General features: G+C 46.6%; 1 protein-coding gene across 3 annotated transcripts in view; it reads right to left on the bottom strand.

Moving 5' to 3' along the window:
- The window catches only part of CORO1C (coronin 1C), a 449,605-nt gene that overhangs the window by 79,260 nt on the left and 349,566 nt on the right, over nucleotides 1-20,779 (bottom strand). For all 3 annotated transcript variants that reach the window (XM_069214780.1, XM_069214782.1, XM_069214781.1), the window contains exon 3: nucleotides 15,925-16,047. In XM_069214780.1, the coding sequence (XP_069070881.1) occupies nucleotides 15,925-16,047 (123 nt within the window). The remainder of the gene's footprint in view (nucleotides 1-15,924; nucleotides 16,048-20,779) is intronic.

Below are 20,779 nucleotides of genomic sequence, written 5' to 3'. Positions count from 1 at the left end.
AACCAATGAGATCACACTTAAACAGTGTTTTTAAAACTGCTTGGCCAATTAAAGCCTCTTCACATGCTAGAACACCACAATAATGCTTGTTGAATGTATTCGACAATGACCAAGTAGCAGCCTTGCATGTATCTACTAAATGGATATTACCTTAGAAGGCATTTGTTGCACCCTTTTTGTGTGTAGGGTGGACTCTAGGAGGCACAGGGAGGGTGCACCTAGCCTTGCCAAAATAAGCCTTATGCACTTAATTATCCTTCTGGCATTGCCAGCTTTGGAGATAACACGACCATTGTGGAGTTTTGGGAAGGGTACAAAAAGTTGAGCAGACTTTCTAAAAGGCTTATATTTGTCAATGTAGTACATATGCACTCTCTTGACAGCCAGAGTGTGAAGCTAAATTCTCCTTTTGGCTACAGGCTCTGGTTGTGGAAAAATGCAGACAGCTCAATGGTGTGAATCACATGGAAAGGTGAAACAACCTTGGGCAGAAATTTGGGGTTGCTACGAAGAACTACCCTATCTTTGTGAAACTGATAACTGGTTCTTGGGCTGTAAGATCTTGAAGCTCACTAATGCATCAGAGGGAGGTAATTATTATTAAGATAGCCTCATTCCACAGCAAGACCTGTAACTGACTTAAGTGTAGGAATTCAAAAGGAGGCCCCATGCATTGTGTAAGGATTATTTTGAGGACCCAGATAGGTGCCTCAGGATTCTTTGGGTGGGTACTAGCCTCTCTGGTCCCATCATGAAGCCTTTAGTAAATGGTTTTCAAAACAAGTGTTGTCTCCTTTTAAGGTATGCTGCAACTGCTGTTAAGTGTCAGCATAAAGAAGTGCAGCCAATGTATGCTTTGTATAAGTGTAGGCAGTAAAGATACAATCTCCTGCACAGAAATTTTAAAAGGATCTACCTGTTTAAAGAGGCAGTAATGCATGAACCTTTGCAACTTAGTTGCATAACCAGCGCAAGTAGTGGGTATTCACGTCTTCCACAGGATAACCATGCATTCCTCTGACAGAATGTGGTAACCTAGTACCTCAGGTGTCAGATTTCTAGGTTAACCTGTTTGGGATCTGGAAGTCTGTGCTGATCTTGACGCTGAACGAGAAGTTCTGGTGTGCATGGGAGTTTCTCGCAAGGATTGACTTACATCTCTAGCAGCATTTAATACGAACTCCAGAAACGTCTGCAGCGAATTCAAAACGCCTCCGCCCGCCTCATCCTCGACATACCCCCGCAACAGCCACATCTCCGCCCACCTGAGACACCTACACTGGCTTCCCATCAGCAAAAGGATCACCTTCCGGCTCCTCACCCACGCGCACAAAGCCCTCCACAACAAGGGACCCGAATACCTCAACCGCCGCCTCAGTTTCTACACACCCATCCGTCATCTTCGCTCCGCCAACCTCGCTCTTGCCGCCGTCCCTCACATCCGCCGCACCACGGCGGGTGGGAGGTCCTTCTCCTACCTGGCGGCCAAGACATGGAACTCCCTCCCCACCATCCTCAGGACCACCCAGGACCACTCCGCATTCCGGAGACGACTCAAGACCTGGCTCTTCGAGCAGCAGTAACCCCTTCCCCTGAGCGCCTTGAGACCCGCACGGGTGAGTAGCGTGCTTTATAAATGTTTATGATTTGATTTGATTTGATTACTAGGGCTGTCTTGCCCAGGTCAGTGTGAGTAGGATAAGGGTTATGGGCACCTGTCTCATCTACCTCACATATAGAATGAGGTGGAAAGGCGAAAAAAGCATAGAGAAAGATCCTTGACCACTTCACCTACAGTGTATTGATTGCCCACGGACAGTGGCTGCAGGTGCCTGTAGGTGCAGTTCTGGTATTTTGCATTTTTGTGGGAAGGGGTTTGTGGGTAGTGATGGGCAACGAAGAGTTGCAACACTGGAGTTCCACACTGTTGGAAGTACCTGTGGAGTACTAGTGGGTCCAGACCAAATGTTGTTCTTCATTCCCAGTTTGCCCACTGCCAAATCTCTTGAGCTAGGGCAGACAGGTGGGGAGCGTGGGTTCCACCCTGCTTCTGGACGTAGAACATGGCTGTCATGGTGTCCTTCTTTATTAGCACTGTTTTCTCCTGCAGAAGTGAGAGGAATACTTTCAGTGCAAATCTGATGGCTTGAAGCTCCAGGAAGTTTATGGTGAGCCCCTGGTGCTGAGGGGTCCATGTGCCTTACATAATTAGGTTGCAGGTGTGGGTTTTACATCCCATGAGAGAGCTATCTATAGTTATAGTCACCTGCTGGGCGGGGGTCTAGAAAAGTTCTGTTGAGCAACAGATTGTTGCTGTCCCACCAAAGCGGAGTGCTGGGCCCTCGCTGTTACCAACACTAGATTTTGCCAGCACCCTTCCTCTTGTACCTACTGCTTTGAGGCACACTCTTGTAGCAGGTACATTTGCAAACAGGCACATGGAAAATTGCTATGCATGAAGCAGTCATCCTCAACAGTTTCATGACAGTTCAATGTGCCAGAAAGAGGCAGCAGCTGTAGGAATGCCATCATCCTCTACTGGATGTGGTAGAGCCTTGCCTGGCAATGCATTTAGGACTGAACCATGGAAGGGCTGAATCTGTTGTGGCTGAAGATGTGAGTTTGTTGCACTGACTGTGAAACCTATGCTGAGAAACTGCTGTTTGGGCGTGTGCTAGACATTGCACTTTTTGCTGGTGTTCTTAATCAGCCAGTTATCCAAGTAAAGAAAGATGTGTTTGGTGTTCCTGTGCCAGCGCGCAGCCACCACCGCTAGCCTCTTTGTGAACAGTCTTCGAGCCGTGGTGGCTTTGAAGAGTAACACCTTCAACTGGCAGCATCATCCACTTACCATGAACAGAATATATTGGTGATGCACTGGGTAAACAGGAATATGGAACTATGTGCCTTTCGGATCGAGGGCTGACATGAAGTCACCTTGTCGTAGCAGTGCAATGACATACTGTAGAGTGACCACAGGAAAGTATATGGAGAAGGTGAACGTGTTCATGGCTGGAGGGCAAGGATCTGCCTGAGAGAGCCATACTTTCTGGGAATTATAGAACAGGGCACTCACTCCCGAGTTGGTCTGTAGCTACTGGCTCTATTGCGCCCTTTATAAAAGTACCTGAACTTCTTGCTCCAGAAGGCAAAGGTGGTTTCTACTCAGTACATGACAGAAGGGTGGGATGTTCGGAGAGGTTGTGTGATATTTGAGGCAGCAACCTTTCTGCAAAATGAAGAGGACCCATTCATCTAAGGTGATATTTTCCCACTGCAGTAGTAAGTGCTTTTGTCTTTACCCAAGAGTGTGATGCGGTTGGGGCGAAAGTAGGACAGTCTCCCAGTGGTACAGGTTGTACCTACAGAAGAGGCCCGCTGAACTGGTGATGCACCAATGTGTGGCTGCGCTAACTGTTACCATCTTTACTGCATCATCACTACCATTGGAGTTCTTGTCAGGTGGAGGAGTATCTCCAGCAGCCTGTGCAGAAGCCCTTTTACAGGAAGTATGCACAACTAAGCAGTCAGGGACAATTTGTGAGAATATAAGTAACCACCTAGGCTTTTCACCACCTCATTAAAGTTGTCGGAGGCAGACATGAGCATGCCCTTAAGCACTGGTGTGTAATGGACAGCATTATCAGTCTTAGACAATTTCAATTAGAGAGTCATCCTCGCCCTCAACTGTATAGAGCTTTTCTTGATGTGGGGCAAACCTTTTTCTTATTGCATGGTATGCAGTAGTATGACCTGGTTCTTTAGACATCAACTTCGCCATCTGGGGAGGGGGGCATGGCCAGGTGCCCAACATACCAGACGCATGACTTGATGGCTCCGGACCTGGGTCTAACCATCTACCCATGATCTGCCCCCTACGACGATACTAAACCGCACAGTTCCCCGTGCAGGCCCGGAGAGGTGCTGGGGCGCTGCATGGTGGTGAAGCGAGGCGGCAGCACACATACAGAGGAGAAGACTGACGGGGGAAGCCGGTGGTGTGGCCTAACTCTCGCCCAACATTATCTGTTCCCGCCCACCGAGAGGCCTGATGCTGCTGAGAACAGAGTGCAGATGTGCCGACTGCAGACCGCTCCGGCAGGAACGGGCAAGGCTGGACGGGCAAGGCTGTGGGAGGACGGAGGCGGCCTGTGCAGGGCCTTCTCCTCACCTGACATCTCCTGCTTCCGGCCGCGGTCGGGCCGCCTGGCCTCGTGGGAGGTGAGCATGCAAGGTGCAGGCCGGAGTGGCTGAGCCAGGGGAAGACGGTACTGTGCTGGGAGCGGCTCCCGTTGGCTGCGTTGCCCGGGGGTGTGTGCCAGCGCACACCGGGCGGCGCTAGAGATGCAACCTCCCCCCATTAGGCATGGAAATCTGCAGCCTGCTATTACGTTTGGGGAGCGGTTGGGGCCTGCAACTGTGCCGGTGTGCAAGTGAGGAGGCTGGGCACCAGCTGGAAGCCTGACATGGCTGGTGGATGGGGCCCTCCTGGGCCTAATGGGCAGCGAGGCCCACTGGCGGCAGGGCGGACCCCGTGAGGCCTGTAACTGATCTAATGGCAGCAGAAGGACCCAGATAGCGCGCAGCTCACGATATTGCCCCCCCAGATGAAACATTACATGAGTGCGCTGGGAGCAAGGCACTGTAGCTCCTAAGAACACCCTTGACAGGCCAATCACTGGTGGCTAGGAACAGAGATGGTGACTGGGGACGTGCAGGACGGGCTGCCCTGGAGGCTGGCACTGGTCTTGCCCCCGTGAGGAGACTTGGAGCGGAGGGGACGACTAGCAGCTGGCGTTGGTGGCTGCGGGACTAAACCTGCCTCAGGGGGCCGGGTACGGCCGTATGTAACCAGTCTATCTGAGACTTGTGGGAATTGCAGGACCGCTAATGCTCATTCTGTGACACTGTAGACAGAGCTGGGGTGACAGATTCCACGCACACCTGCTGGAAGCGACCATTTGGAATGGCGGTACGACCGTCAGGCTTCAGGTTGACAATCCCTCGATAACATGGGGCAAAATAAGACTAAGGCCCCCAGGATGGAGGAATATGTGCAGCGTTGCTCCCCGCCTTTGGACGACTTGTCTTCCGCCACACCGCAGGACTGTGTTCCCCCTACTGCGGACAAGCTAGATCTTATTTTACGGGAAATACATGACTCCAGAGAAATCATAGAGACCTTAACCTGCTGAGAGACGACCAGCACAAATTAGCCGATAGGGTTAAATCAGCAGAACACACATTGGCCACCTTGGCTCCAGGGAAGGTGGAACAAGGTTCTATGTTACAACAACTGCGCAAACAGGTGGAACACCTCCAGGACAGAGCTGAGGATGCCGAAGGTAGAGCGCACAGGAATAATATACAAACAGTGGGTATGCCGGAAGGTGTCAAAGGAGATCGGCCCACGCAATACATCGAGAGCTGGCTGCAATCAACGGTGTCTCCAGAGGCCCCGTCCGCTCTCTTCACAGTCAAAAGGGCACACCACATACCCTCCAGGAGACCCATCCCAGGGGCCCCACAGAGATCCATAGTGGCTAGAATTCTGAATTACAGAGACAGAGACAGGTTGCTTCGAGCCACATGGGAACGTGCACTGCTTATGGTCGAGGGCACCAGAGTATCTCTCTACCTGGACTTTACACTGCTGGTACAGCGGCACCCGGCCTCCTTCCAAGAGGTCAAGAAAAGCCTTAGAGCACATGGCCTTGTATACGCATTGATCTTTCCTGCAACAGTGAAAGTGATACATGACAACCACTCCCACTTCTTTGGCTCTCCTGCGTCAGCCACGGAATGGCTCGAACCGAACTTTCAAGGACCACGGAGTTGGCAGCAAAGGGAGTTAACATCACAAAGCTCTGGTCGATGGTCCCGGTGTGCCTGCCGTAAACAAGATGCAGTACAGGACGGAGGGGGGCCATCCCCGAGGCAGGCAAATAAGAGCCAACTGGAAGCCATCCAACTTGCAATTAATCTGCGAGATCCCAACCGCAGATCTAGCACGGAATTGTCCGTAGCTGGAGACTCAGACACAGAGACTGATGGCAGTGTGACACTGTTCCCATCTATCATGCTGCAGACAGCACACGATCTGTGACATAAGAAAACTGTCTGCGCTGCTCCTCTACCATGCTATGCGGATACTGTGGTCACGGCCGGAGCACTCCCCCAGATCATTAGGCAGCAAATTGGACTGTTGCTTTGATACCTCCATAATGATTATCTGTTTATTACCTATTCTTAAATTGTCATATCTGCATATATATGCAATAACCTTATATTATGTGCTAGCGTAGGGGATGGATGAATAAGTGACCAGTTACTGATATGACCTGGGTCCAGACCAGGTTCCGATGGTATGCCTGAAGTACAAAGGTACGACTGTGTGTTGGAGCCATCGCACTCCACTAGCATAAGCCTTACTATTTCTCTGTTTTTACAGTTGGTTATGTTAGTTAAATTGGTCGAGCATAGTTGTTTCCGCTGGACTGTGCATTGAGTAGGGTGGGTACTTGTTCTTTGTATGCTTCTGTCACCACTGTTACACATGGGGAACGTAGTAGGATCATGGGACTGGCAGATATACCTCTTACATCCAGAACAATGACCCCGGTTGCTAAATCATACAATATAATCACTTGGAATATTAGAGGCCTGGGGACACATCACAAACGTCACAGGGCAATTGCACAGACGTCACGCTGGTCTTGCCTTCCTGCAAGAAACCCACATTACTATGCCAGAAGCCCTAAAATTACAACACAGATGGTGGAGCCAAATGTCCCAGACCTCCTCCTCAGCATATGCTAGAGGAGCAGCCATTTGGATAAGGGCGGGAATTCTGTTTTCTGCTCAAGATACTAAAGTTGACTCACAAGGTAGATATGTCCTACTCAAGGGACTTTTGGATGGGGAACAGATAGTACTGGGCTGTTTTTATGCTGCACACCAGGAACAGGACGCTTTTAATACATGCTTGTCTAATGTGCTAGCAAAATGGGCTCATCTCCTATGGGTGTTAAGGGGCGACTCTAATGCTGTACTAGACGTGCACCTCGACTGCTCGCACCCCCCCCCTCCCTGGTACCACACCGGTTCGACAGGCTAGAATACTGCGACAATGGGTTGAGAGGTGGGACTTAGTAGATGTCTGGCAGCACCGTAATGCGAATGCGAGAGAATACTCCTTTTACTCCTACCCCCATGTGCTCCATTCCTGTTTAGACCGCTTTTTATGTATAATAGCTTGCAACCCCACATAACTCATGCTACATACTTCGGCAAGACACTGTCTGACCACAATCCGCTCGAGATCCAATTAAGATCCAATTAAAATGGCGTCTGCAACCTGCGCTCTTGGAAGACCAGGTCTTTAGAGAGGCATTAGCTACTAACATAAACACATATTTTTCTGAAAATACTGGCACAGCAACATCCCCACTGCTTGAATGGGAGGCCTTCAAAGTAATTATACATGGGACATCCATATCTATGAGGGTGGGAGCCCGGACAGAAATAGTATCCACTTCACACAGCTAGAAGACGAGTTGGGATCAGTGGAACGCAAGATGATATTGGACGACAACAAAACTGAGCAATCGCAAGAGGTGCAAATCCAGCATGCAGAACTTCTAGAGCACTTGTGAGTCGTAGTTTACAGATCATACACCCAGAAGATGCATGCGGAAGCAGACAAACTGGGTGCCCTGCTTGCTAAACTAATCAGACCGCAACAGACTCCCACACCTATTTCAAGGATACAATACCTTAAGTTGGGTTTCTTAACTAGCCAAACTTGCATTAATGAGGCCTTCCGTTCATACTATGCGGACTTGTACACAGAGCAGCCACCTGTAGACACTCCCTACATACGGTCCTGCACTGCCATCTGCTCCCACAGGTGACAACACTAGAAAAGGAAACGCTGAGTGCCTCAATCTCAACTGCAGAGATTGCTGAGGCATTAAAAGAGATGGCGTGCAATAAAAGCCCTGGCTCTGACGGATTGCCGGTGGAGTCTTATGCCACATACCCTAAGCGCTTGCTTCCCGACCTAGAGAAATTATACAAGAGGTCCTTCGCAGAAGGAATGCTTCCAGCTACAACTAACGAAGCAGGAGTGACCTTGCTTCTCAAACCAGATAGACCTCCCACACAGATATCATCCTATAGGCCCCTAACTATATTAAACACTGAATATAAACTCCTCAGTAAAGTTTTGGTGCATAGACTGCTCCCACTACTCCCGCGGCTGCTCCACATGGATCAATGTGGCTTTGTCCCCCGTCGGGGTACATCCATGAATATCCACTGGTTATATCAGTTAATGGACGAGTCGAAGCACAAATTACCATATGCCAGCTGCATCTCCTTAGACATGCAGCAGGCATTTGATACCCTCAGTTGGCTGTATCTGTGGGCATCTCTAGAAGCCTTTGGAATTCCTCCTGAATTTATACGGTGGGTGAGGCTCTTGTACACGGCCTGACTGCCTGGGCCAAGAGAGGGTTGCATATATCTGCTTCTTACCCCATATACCTCGGAACTAGACTGGCCTGCTCTCTGTCCCCACTCTTTTTTGTACTGGCATTGGAGCCCCTGGCACAGCACCTTCGCCACAGTGCGGTGGATAGGGGAATTGCGCTCAACTCCATAACACATGCTTGCTCTTATATGCGGATGATATGATACTCTATTACAGGGATCTGCGGCAGGGCACGGAGAAGGCGGTGCAGAATTTTTCTCCCTTTGCGATTCCCTCTGGGCTCTGAATGAATCCTGATAAGTCATATACGTATTCATCCCAGGGCACCTGGTCGGAGCCTACGATTCCATTTGAGCCCATGACCACTGTGATGGCCCCAGTCTCCTTCCGCTATCTTGGTAATCGTATATACCGAAATCAAGCTGATCTGTTAGACGGGAATGTAAACCGAGCATTTACATCCCTCCAATTCTAGGTTGACTTTTGGATCACACTAACCATTTCTTTGGCCGGAAGGGTGACCCTGGCGAAGATGGTAATGATAGCACAGGTCCTATGTCATTTTGTGAACCTGCCGCCTATAGTACCACCTTGTGTATTTCGGACACTGAGTTCTTTAGTGATAGACCTCATATGGGGGAATGGTGGCCGCCGTGTCGGACTGATGAAACTACAGTTACCCCCAGACTTGGGCGGCTTGGGTGCTCCAGATTTTAAAGCATACTGTATTGCGAGCCAGTTGCAATGGCTGGCCTACTGTCTAGCTGGCCACAATTTAGACGAAATAAACTGTACAGATGCAATGCTTTAGAGGAGTTTTATTCACCAACTGCTCTGTCCTGGGTCACCTAATTTGCCCCTTGGGGCTACCTTACAACTACGCCCAGCATTGGCCTATTATACTACACAGTATACAGCTTCTGCGACCACCTATGCACCTAACATACCATTATGCGGGCTTCCTATCCCTTCGGGCACTGTCACAACAGCTATGCTCAGGGTTTGGGAACAGTGGGATCCCCTCACTTTAGGGGACCTGTTCAAAGATGGCATGTTACTCTCACATTCTGGTTTTGTGCAATTCCATGGTTTATCGGAGACTCTTTTTTTGACACATGCTAAGATACTATCATATATTCGCACTTATTGGACACCACAGAGTACTGAACCAGCAACACATGAAACCCTCCAGTCTCTTCACACAATGGGACATGGTAGACATCTTGTAAGATGGATATATCACGGGATCCAGGCACAGATCCACATATCATTGGACACGTTGAAGGCAGTGTGGGTAACTGTTACAGGCAGAGACATCCCTGTCAAAGAATGGTCTTTTCTATTATAATATGCCAAGAAAGTATCTCGAAACACTCGGTTTAAGCTGGTTCAGTTTTACCTCTTTCACCGGGCATACCTTACTCCACATAGACTCAATAGAATGTACCACACTACGACGGCGCACTGTCCTCGGTGCCACACAGTTGATGCAGACTTTCTCCATATGCTTTGGACATGTCTGTCCCTTACACAGTACTAGACTAAAATAGGAGCCACTCTGAAGGAGATCATGGACGAGTCAGAAAAATTGTCACCTGCTTATTTCCTCCTGGGACTGTACCCTAGGAAACGTGCCTCGAAGGTACTTATGCGCTTCATGGACTTGCCTCTGCTTTTGGAAAAGCGTCAGTTCATGAGGCACTGGAAATTCCCCCAAACCCCATCTCTCCTCTTGTGGAAGGAGGAGGTGTTACACTGGAGCCAGGCTGAAAGTGCTGCCCTCAGAAGAGAAGAGTACAGTGGTCTGAGGAGAAAAAAAAATATCTCTGGAGTGGGACTCAATGGTGGAAGCGCTTAGGGCACAGATTGAGTCATAGGGTTGACTGTGGTAGGGCGAATAGCGTACCTTGTGAGGTGCTGGGGTGAGTCTGCGTTACACACCTGTGGCTTCCACATATTTTGTCCTATAGGGTCCATACATGCCTCTTCTTCACTGATGTCTGGCTGGCTCATTAACAGATACATCCCATGTTTCTTAACTCATGTGCTAATAGATGGAAGCTGGGTAGGGTGCGTGGTGGGTGGGATGAGGGATTGTTGTTCAACACCATTGTTATATACTACAAGATTGCTAGCTCACAACTGTAGTCCTATTATATGGAATGTATATTCAATGACGATCTATATGTGATGCTACCTGTTTATCACACTGTATGATGGAACAGTTAATAATAATAACTAATAAAACTTTGTTAAAAAAAAAAAAACGTAGCCTTCTGAGTGCTTTTTTTTAGCACCAAGAAGGTGTGGAAAAATAGTGCAGATCATTGAATAACGTTTCAGCAGGTGTCGACCCAGCCTCTACAGTACAGGGCATCCCAGCTGGAGGAGCAGAACCTGAAGGTTTAGGAAATTTCCAGCTCAACTTAAGACTTGGGGCTTAATGCCAGACCGTTGCAGGAGCATTGCTTTGCATATGTGGATGTGTGTTTCAGGCTCAAGGCTGACCCCAATGTAACCTTTGTTTTTTCAGGGATTTTTTGAGTTTTTTGATCATACACCACATCTAGCAGACCTGTGAGCCCAAACCTGTGTAGGTTGCAACCCCGGCTGCACAATATCCTTCATTTATGTGCAGTGAGGTAGGCCACAGGGCATAGCCAGAGACCGGGGGCCAGACACTGTGCCCAAAGTACCACTGGCGGCCATCCCTTGCTGTGTGCGGCCACCGCAGGGTCCTGCACCCACCTGCAATGGAAGGCCAATACCCTCTGTGCACAGCCAAAGGCCCTGCACAGCAGGGGTTGGCAGCAGGGCCTAGACTCTGGCCAGTCCCTGTGCCCACCTCCTGCGAGCAGCCAATCCATCCTGCACACAACCTTTGGCTGTGCCCCATGGGGCTTGGACGAGGGACTGTTCTCCAACTAGTCCCTTCTTCCTTTATTTAATGTGTTTTCAGATCCACAGATCCCGGGCCACCGTGGGATTCAGAGATACCAGCGGAGCCCACAGGATCTGCGGATCCTGTGGCCTCACTTGGATCAAGGATTGAGCAATTACATTTTAATTTTTTAGTTTTGATGAAAGACAGCCGCATATGGACCTGTAGGTCAGGGTGTGCACACCCTGCAACCTTGAATGCCCTTTCCTAACTTTTTTTCAGCATTGGAGAGCACATCTGGATTTGTGAATATCCCAAATTAACATTGCAGATATATCTAAATTGTAACCTATCTATGCTGAACCCTAATTTTCCACACTACTGAACAGAGTTACACACAACAAAAAAAAGCACCATCCCTTAGTAAATTTCTAACTTTGTTCCAAGTTTAGTGTGATTATGTTCTTCTGTTTATTTCTGTATTGAAGAGTAAAGTACCCATCAGCTATTCAAATGGGAAATCACAGTTTTCCTTTCCGAATGGCATCAAATGTATATAAAAAAAACAATTTTCTATGAAAACTCTGACTGAAGCATGAATAACTTGAGCTATCACAAATGTAGATAAAAAGACTAAGGGCCTGATTATGACCCTGGCGGACGGCGGAGGCCGTCCGCCAAGGTACCGCCGTTGAATGACCGCACCGCGGTCAAAAGACCGCGGCGGCCATTTAAACATTTCCTCTGGGCCGGCGGGCGCTCTCCAAAAGAGCGCCCGCCGGCCCAGAGGAAATGCCCCTGCAACGAGGACGCCGGCTCAGAATTGAGCCGGCGGAGTTGCAGGGGTGCGACGGGTGCAGTTGCACCCGTCGCGTATTTCAGTGTCTGCTTAGCAGACACTGAAATACTTTGCGGGGCCCTCTTACGGAGGCCCCTGCCATGCCCATGCCATTGGCATGGGCACGGCAGGGGCCCCCAGGGGCCCCGCAGCACCCCCTACCGCCATCCTGTTCCTGGCGGGCGAACCGCCAGGAACAGGATGGCGGTAGGGGGTGTCAGAATCCCCCATGGCGGCGCAGCAAGCTGCGCCGCCATGGGGGATTCTAAGGGCAGCGGTAAACCGGCGGGAGACCGCCGGTTTGCCTCTTCTGACCGCGGCCGAACCGCCGCGGTCAGAATGCCCTGCGGGGCACCGCCGGCCTGTCGGCGGTGCTCCCGCCGACCCTGGCCCCGGCGGTCTTAGACCGCCGGGGTCAGAATGACCCCCTAAATCTTTGCTTATCTGCAAATATGGTTTGTTCCATGCCATGATGTTTATCATTTAATGTAGTTATCAACAAACATATTACATGAAGTATAGCTGGACCTGCCATGCTATGCATATTGAATGATCAAATTGTGTCTTTCTGCTCTGGTTCATGAAATGACTACCTTTTAGTTGCGCAGAAGTCATTTCAGATATCAAAGAATTTAAGGATGGTACAGTGATTGACAGTTAAATGTCTATTATTAAGAAGAAAGGCTACAATTTAGGAACAGGTCTATTAACTAGACAGTAGCAGTTAATAACCAGCCCTTCCTATCTTTGAAGAAACCATTGCTTTTATGTTCTTCTTAGATTTTCCATTAAGCTTTCATGAAATGCACCCTAATTCCCTCTGTCGATAGGTGGGTTCCTAAGTGCATCCTTTCATCTGACTCAGCTGGTTGTGGTGTGGGGTGTTCTGTTTGCAGCCCTCTGTCTCACTATGAATGTACCCTTTGTGGGAAAGAAGAATGCTGCCAATTCACATGAGAAGGGCTGAGTAAGTTTACCTCAAAATTCCAGATCCACAATGTTAACATATTTAGTAGTAGTTTGGCCAACCTGGCAATGAGGCAACGATTAATTTACCTCTTTTTTCTCATAAGCTGTGGCTAATAATGACTGATGATTTTAAGCAGTCTCTGGTGAATTCAAACATGGTGTTTAAGATAAATATTGGTAGAATTTCAGATTTGTACACCTCCTTAGTAGCAAAGCAGTAATCCCAGGAACAAAGTTAGACTGGGTAAAAAGCTTGCCTCCGCGGCTCATAGCTTGCCATTTACATGCTTTTGGGATGAAAAAACGTTTTACCCTGATCTGAACTGCAGTCAGGCATTGCATCTGGATTGAAAGCCTACCTCATGACTCAGTCCAGTCTGGTCTTCGGTTCATTGTGAAACAAATGGATGTCTCACTAGAAAGAGGTGTGTGAGATATTGTGGTTAAAAGGATGTACAGTAATAGGTTACATGGTAAACTTGTGAAATTAACAAGAATATTAAGAGGCTGCTATTGCAAAAACTTTATTTGCTAAATTTCAATCCTGAAAATCCTCTGTGTACATATATGTGAAGGAAGCTAATTTCCCTACAAAGCGTTGTGCTTTATTTTCTTGTTAAGGGGTGCATTCTGGCATCAGGTTCCATTGAGAGGACATCAAACAAGCCCTCATCACTAGCAGACTGGACTACGAGAACACGGTCTACTCTGGGACTGCTGCACATCTCTTCCAGAAACCACAGACCATTTAGAATGCCATGGAATCATCCTCGACCTCCCCCGCTCGACTCACATCACTCCTCACCTCAAGGAACTCCGCTAGCTTCCAGTACAGAAGAGATGCCAGTTCAAGGTGCTGACCCATGCATACAAGGACCTACACAACCTAGGACCGGCCTACATGAACCACCAGCTGAACTTCCACCATGGAACCAGACAACTACGGTCCTCCTCCCTCTCACCCACACTCCCTGCATCGACAGAAGCACAAGAGGAGGGCGCTCCTTCTCCCATCTTGCAGTTAAAATTTGGAGTGGCTCCCTCTACAGCTCCAGGCTTCCCCTTCTCTTCTGGAATTCCGAAGAGCACTCAAGATCTGGCTATTCGACTGAGTCCCTCGTCCCTGCAAGGGTCTGGATAACCTCTCGGGTCATTATTTGCCCTAAACAAATGTCCAATTGAGTATGGAGTCTGCACACGGCATGAAAGCAGCATCAGCTTTCTAAACATAAAAACAGAGGTATGTGTATAAGCTCCAAGCTCTGTGGAAAAAGAAAAAAAGAGTAACCCTTCGTCAAAGAAGAGCAAAGTTGAGAAAGAGGTATGGTAAAGAAGGCTGGTGGAAGAGAGATTGGGGTGTTACCAACTCCATGTACGGAAGTGGTTTATTTACAAAGATTCCGCGTGGGAGTGCAGTTTTTGGATGGGGTGCCTAGGAACTTATGGTGGATGGGAGGGCGAAACCCACCACAGCAATCACTGTTTTGTATCTGTTGCAGTGGTAGGCTGCTCACAAGAACAAATTTGGTCTTGGTAGCATTTAATCCAAGACCAAGGAGTGACAACCAGGTTTGAATAAGGAAGAAAAATCATCATAGGCCATGGATGTGATCTGCTGAGTGGTGCATTGTCTGCATGTTAGTGTTTGGAGAGCCCAGAGTCGGTTTACTGAGATAACCTCAGGAGGTCTACAAAGAACTGACAATCATGGTGATAGGATAGAGCTGTGGGGGATGCAACAGAGGGGAGAAAATGATTCAGTCTGCACAAACAAATGGTGGCCAGCAAACAGAGATGCGAGTAGTCCAAAACCTTGTCTCCTAGGCATATACAAGAAAAAAAGATAGAGAAAAATGATCAATTGTGTTTAAGGTTGCTAAGAGATCCAAAATAAACTATTTGACAAGGCTTCTTTTGTGTGCATATGGACAGTATGTTTCTCAGGAGTACATAGCATACATACGGGCAACAAGCATTGGCAATGCAAATAGGTCTGGCTTCAAAGGAATGATGTATGGTAATGTGAAGCATTAGAAATAAATGGCATGGGAATGGATACATATTTGTGCAAAAGCAAAGAACTGTAGAATAACATTGGTGCAGGGTAAATGGTATGGCGACAGTTGCAAACCAGACTTAAAAATCCATGTAGGTTAATGACTGAACTTCTCTCAAGTGAGTTGCTGCCAGAGAAAAACAACATAAATTATCTAGTTATCTAATACGCCTTAATAGCATTACAATGTCATCTTTCTAGCAATGAAAATTCAAGCTCACGCAGCTGGATAAGAAGCACACAAGTTCTGCCTAATCAAAACATGTACTACTGTTGCCCAACATGTGGGCAGAGCCAAAGACCCTGTCCTGGTTAATCTCACATAATTTTCTAACAACAACAGTGCTGTCAATCCAGACCATTAAAAAAAAAAATGAATTTGAAGTGGACCTGTCATCGTTCAATGTTGCTAGGTTCAGAAAAACCAAGAGCAAAAGGCTCGATGACTCATTGGTGTAAAGTTTTCTTATTTGCCGCGCATGATCACATCACTTCCAACAGGAAGAACATGATTTGTTCTTGTGGTTTTGATGGCAGGAACTGCTTTTCTTGAAGTCCTGGCTCCCACTATGTGGCTGGAAACCTTTAGAAAACCACATTCTGTTGCCACAATAAACTACAATAATAAATAAAAATACAGTGTTCAGAAACATATAAAACACTATTGCAGAGTTCGTGTAAATTACCATAACTGTACAATCCTCGGAACCGCTTGCAATTACGTGATCGTTGTGTGGACACCAGTCGATGTCGAGCACTGGACCTGTGTGACCACATACTGTCGGGTAAGACTTGTCAATTCTTCCTGTCTAAAACAAAACAAAAAAGATGGAGGTGTTGGCAACATCAAAACGTGCATAATTAGAGAAGCAAAATATGCCTTTCACAATCAAAAGAGACAGAATCAATCCTTTACAAATATTTAGTAAGGAAAGGACCATCAAGATGTAATTATTTTGAAATTTCATGTTATTCTTGTTATAAAATAATGTTAAGTAAAACATATCCTTAAATTATTCTCTTTAACAGTGAAAGAAATAGTAACATGGAGATTCTATTACTATAGACCAAGTAATGTAATGCATGAACAATTTATTTAACTAGATCAGGGGTCTCCAACCTTTTCTGTAATAAGAGCTACTTATGTTCAAAGAAAGTCATCTAGAGCTACTAATATTATTAGTGTTGTAATAATTATCACATAAGACAAGATTGCATTAGTTGCACTGGTTGCGAGTAGTGAACTTCAATGCATACGGCAGGGTTGGAAGAAGCAATGTAAAAAAACTGCCTTGTCCATTTTGGAATACATTCCCGAGTGTAATACATAGCAGCCATACAGCAATGCCTCTGGCACCAAGGTAATAATATAAGTTATACCTCTCCCGCAACGCCACATGATTTATCACTTTAATATCAGCTTTAAATATATTTTGGACATTGAAATATTTTTCTTCAAACATCATCTCATAAGGTCTGAAAATACACACATTTTCATCTCAAATACACACTCTTCCATTTTGGTATACATATATTAATTCAGCCAAGCAAATGCTTCAAATTTAATAGACTGGAATGCATACAGGAGCACTACTTACAGGTAGGTGGAGAGCTCCCAGTAGCTCATGAGCTACTGGTCGGAGAAGCCTGAACTAGATACAATGGTAGCCCAGTTTTATGTACTATCGTTGGGTCCCTACTTTGAATTTATTGCACCCAGATGGTAGAATCCTTGATCCATTTCAAAAGGATATTATATAGCCTGTAGAAAACACTCAGCAACACAGGTATATCCTGCTGTCTGTCTGTCATGCTGTACATACTAACACAGCCCATTTTCAGATGTTACCACACACTATATGTACATGTTAAACCTGCAGAACGGGAAGATAGTCAGTGGTCATTTGTATCCACGAAGAGAACCTGTCATGGTGAGCAACGTCATTATTGATGTTCTAGTTTTATTTAGCTCATGAATTGCACCACTGCTGCCCTTGATTTTTCCATGAAAATAGTGAGGTTGCATAACTGACAGGTTACAACACTAGTGTGGCCTTGAACCAATTTTTCTTTCTTTCTCTTAAATGGATGCAAGCAGGAGCAAACATGCCTGGCTGGGCAGCATGTGCTTGTAAGATTTACTGGGTATTTGATATAATGTGTGATGCTCCTAGAGGTGCTCCGAGCCAGATACTTGGAAATTGTCCACAACTATGACTGTGCCATGAAACTTGAGGTAGATGGACGGAGTGCTTACATGATATCAAGCACAGGCAGGCAATGTGCTAAGATACATACTAGAGGTGTGTCCTAATACAAGTGGTGTAGAATCACTTCTGGTCATCTGAGGTCATCTGGTCATCCTAGAAGTGCTCCCAGCCAGATACATTTGCACAATGTACGATGTGATGAATAGATTGACACAATAGAATATTATGTAGTATTCAGCAAGAAGGGAGTACACACCCACTTAAGCAAAGGGGTTTTGAAATACAGCTTGGCTTAAGTCAACATGTGGAGTCAGAGGAGCTGCAAAAATGTATTTAGATAAGGCTACATACGACCACCTCAATAAGCACAGATTCTAAAATGCATACTGGCCTTAACTCCTACCTACAGGGTGGGCCCACAATATGGTTGGTATAAGCTTACCCATTAAATTATAAGGTCCACCAGTTCCATCTTTACATATCTTTTGATTGCCTGAGCCTAGAGAGTTCAGCCTAGGGAGTTCCATCTACTCCTCCCAATGCAAGGTAAATCCCAGGATCATAAGTGTTTACTTTTAAGATTATAACATCAAGAAAGAGCTCACTTAAAACGGTTTATCACAAACAAAGTGACTAGGCTTTCTCAGTCTTCCCTGATCTGACCTGGGAGACAGTGATTCAACAAAAGGAAATGCAAGCACTAAAAACAATCTTCTGGGCCCTATTATTCTCAGCCACCATGATTACAGGCTCATCAATAACAATAAACAGGCAAGACTCTTTCCAGGTCTTCTCAGAGGTGGCACAGGCACAGTAATTCAATGCTCAAAGAAAATGTTTTGAGATCACTGGCCATCCTTAGAAGTGGACCCAGAACAGGCAATAGATTTGTCCGATGTCATATAAAGGACTAGCCAAATGTTTAAGCTGTTATAGGCCCTCGGCTGATTTTTTTGTTTGAACCTTCACTTTACTCTCCACTTGGGTGCTTCTGTCACTATTCTTCATAATAGTATTGCAGGGCTTACTAGGGAATGAGTGGGAAATGCAACCAGAGGTACAGAGAACACACCCATCATGTTCCCTTGATGCACCTTAGCGGATCCATTTCAAGAAAAGTGGGTAGTTCCCACCCAACGGCAAGCTGAGTTTGTGGGTAGGGCAGGGAAAGAGATATGACAGACACATAGGTGATGGGTCACAGATTAGGACAGTGGCAGTTTGGGGGATCACAAGAGGAAGAAGGGTTGTCCAAGGAATGGGGGAGACCACATAAAAATGGGGCAATATGGCGAAAGCATATTCTTTAGTTAATACCGAACCTTTATGTCTGATCTGTTGAGAATTCTCATTCTCAACATCAAGAGTTTGATCTCTCGACATAAGTAGGCCTGTGTCATGTCGGAACTCTAATACCTAAAAGCAAACGATCCCTGCCTACAAAAGACTAGAATTTTGTTTAAAGAAAGTTATTATTAAACATTTGGGGCCAAATCATTCTTCACTCCTTTCTCAAAATGTATCAGTCAGTAGTGTGGACATATTACTGCTTGACTAACAAATTTCAAGAACTTTCAAGCAGTTTCAAGCCAAAGCGATGCAGGTGGTTGCTGGGCCTTAAACTAAGAGCAGGTTCTTAACCTTTGGTCAATTTACGGTCCTACCACAGACTCACCTGTAAAGTACGTAGCTATCCAAGCTATATCCCTTCCTCTGCCTGGCTTCCTTTTTTTCCTTCACTGCCTGAGATGTGAACTGTTGGACAGCACCAACACACTGTAGTACTCAATGATGTGCCAAATTTGATGAGCTTTAGCCACACTTTTAGAGGCCCTCAGCCTAATTGATCCTTGGAGGCACAAACGCCCAGCACAGAAACAAGTGGCATCCTTTTCATTTACAACAAGTAAGCGAGACAGCTTTTATATAATTTGGTCTTTGATATTATAAACCACAGTAGCACAATCTAACCTGAAAGCTGTAGCTGCATCATGTGTTCTGCTCTGCTGCAGCACCTACTCTGCAATTCTTCATAATCTCAACTACAGCAATACACGTTAATCAACTTTGACCCAACTCACAATGCCGACAAAGCTAAATGTGGATGTCAAGGGTGATGTTTGTGCCAGTCATTTATTCAGCAATATGCTTTCTCAACTCACATCTCTCACTGATATTTTTTTTTTACTTGCAATTATCCCTGACTACAGTCGTACCTGGTCAACGATAAACCTCTGCATATTCCACTGCTATTTCATTTAGGTACAATTAGGGTGTTTTTTGGAGAACCTCTGATGTCTTGCCTCATTGGACTGAACATAGGAGCCTAAGGAGAAGTGAAAGGGCCACAGCAAGAGCCTAGGGCACAGAAGGATTGGGACAGGAGGAAGCATGATGTCCCCACACAACAGCACAGGCAGGTGGACAGCACACTTTTGAGCCTTCATGTCTTCATTCACAGTGCAGTATGAGGGACAGCCTGTAACCCTTAGTAAAGTAGCATAAGGCAGCCCATTTTTTTCTAGGACTGGGTGGCCTGTGTGACCACAGCATTACGCTATGCATTTAATGTTGAGTGAGCAGTTGGGCAGCTGGCACCGCTCCATTCACAATTAGCCACACAGAGCCAGTAGATACTAAAAAGCTCTCACCCTGAACAAGCTGTTCCCCATTGCGAGTGAGTGAGGGCAGAATGCAAGGCCTGAAGGGTTTTTGTCAACTGTGTCCCTGGTGACCCGGGAAGCTGAGTCCTCTCGCAACAGCTTCGAAATCTGAGACCAATATCACATCCCTTGGATTTTGAGCTCTCCTTCACACCAAAGATCATTTCAGTAGCCTAACCTTTTAAAGACTCTGGTGAGACAGATAGACACATGGACACATACACCCTTTCCTGGGGTGTAATAAAAGGATGCATTCCACCACAGCAATTGTACTATTGATGGAACTACGCTAATGAACTAAATCATGCTGCAACAGACTACCTTCTGCGGGAAGGGTTCAACACTCACTGCTAGGCTTCTTCTCCATCTCAGTCCAAGGAATCTCATCATCTGCTTTGCAAACACTCCATTTGCTGCCAATGACCCAGCAAATTTAATTCCAGGTCCTTTACTCTGTGCATCAAGCTCCCAATGGACCTAAATATTTCTGCAATGGGTGTAGTTGTGCAACAGGGAAAGACACGCCGGTCACCATAACACACAGATCTGGCTTGAGGCCTAGTTCTGAATTTGGACCGATCGAATCCACAAATCTTTCATGGAAGGCTCCCCATTCTCAGTGCAGACAACACAACCATGAAATTTATTGCGAGACTGCTACCAAAAAA

The sequence above is a fragment of the Pleurodeles waltl genome, chromosome 11 (assembly GCF_031143425.1).
Source record: "Pleurodeles waltl isolate 20211129_DDA chromosome 11, aPleWal1.hap1.20221129, whole genome shotgun sequence".
NCBI lineage: Eukaryota > Metazoa > Chordata > Amphibia > Caudata > Salamandridae > Pleurodeles > Pleurodeles waltl.
The sequence above is the reverse complement of the archived record's forward strand: the minus strand, read 5'-3'. Positions and strand labels throughout refer to the sequence as shown.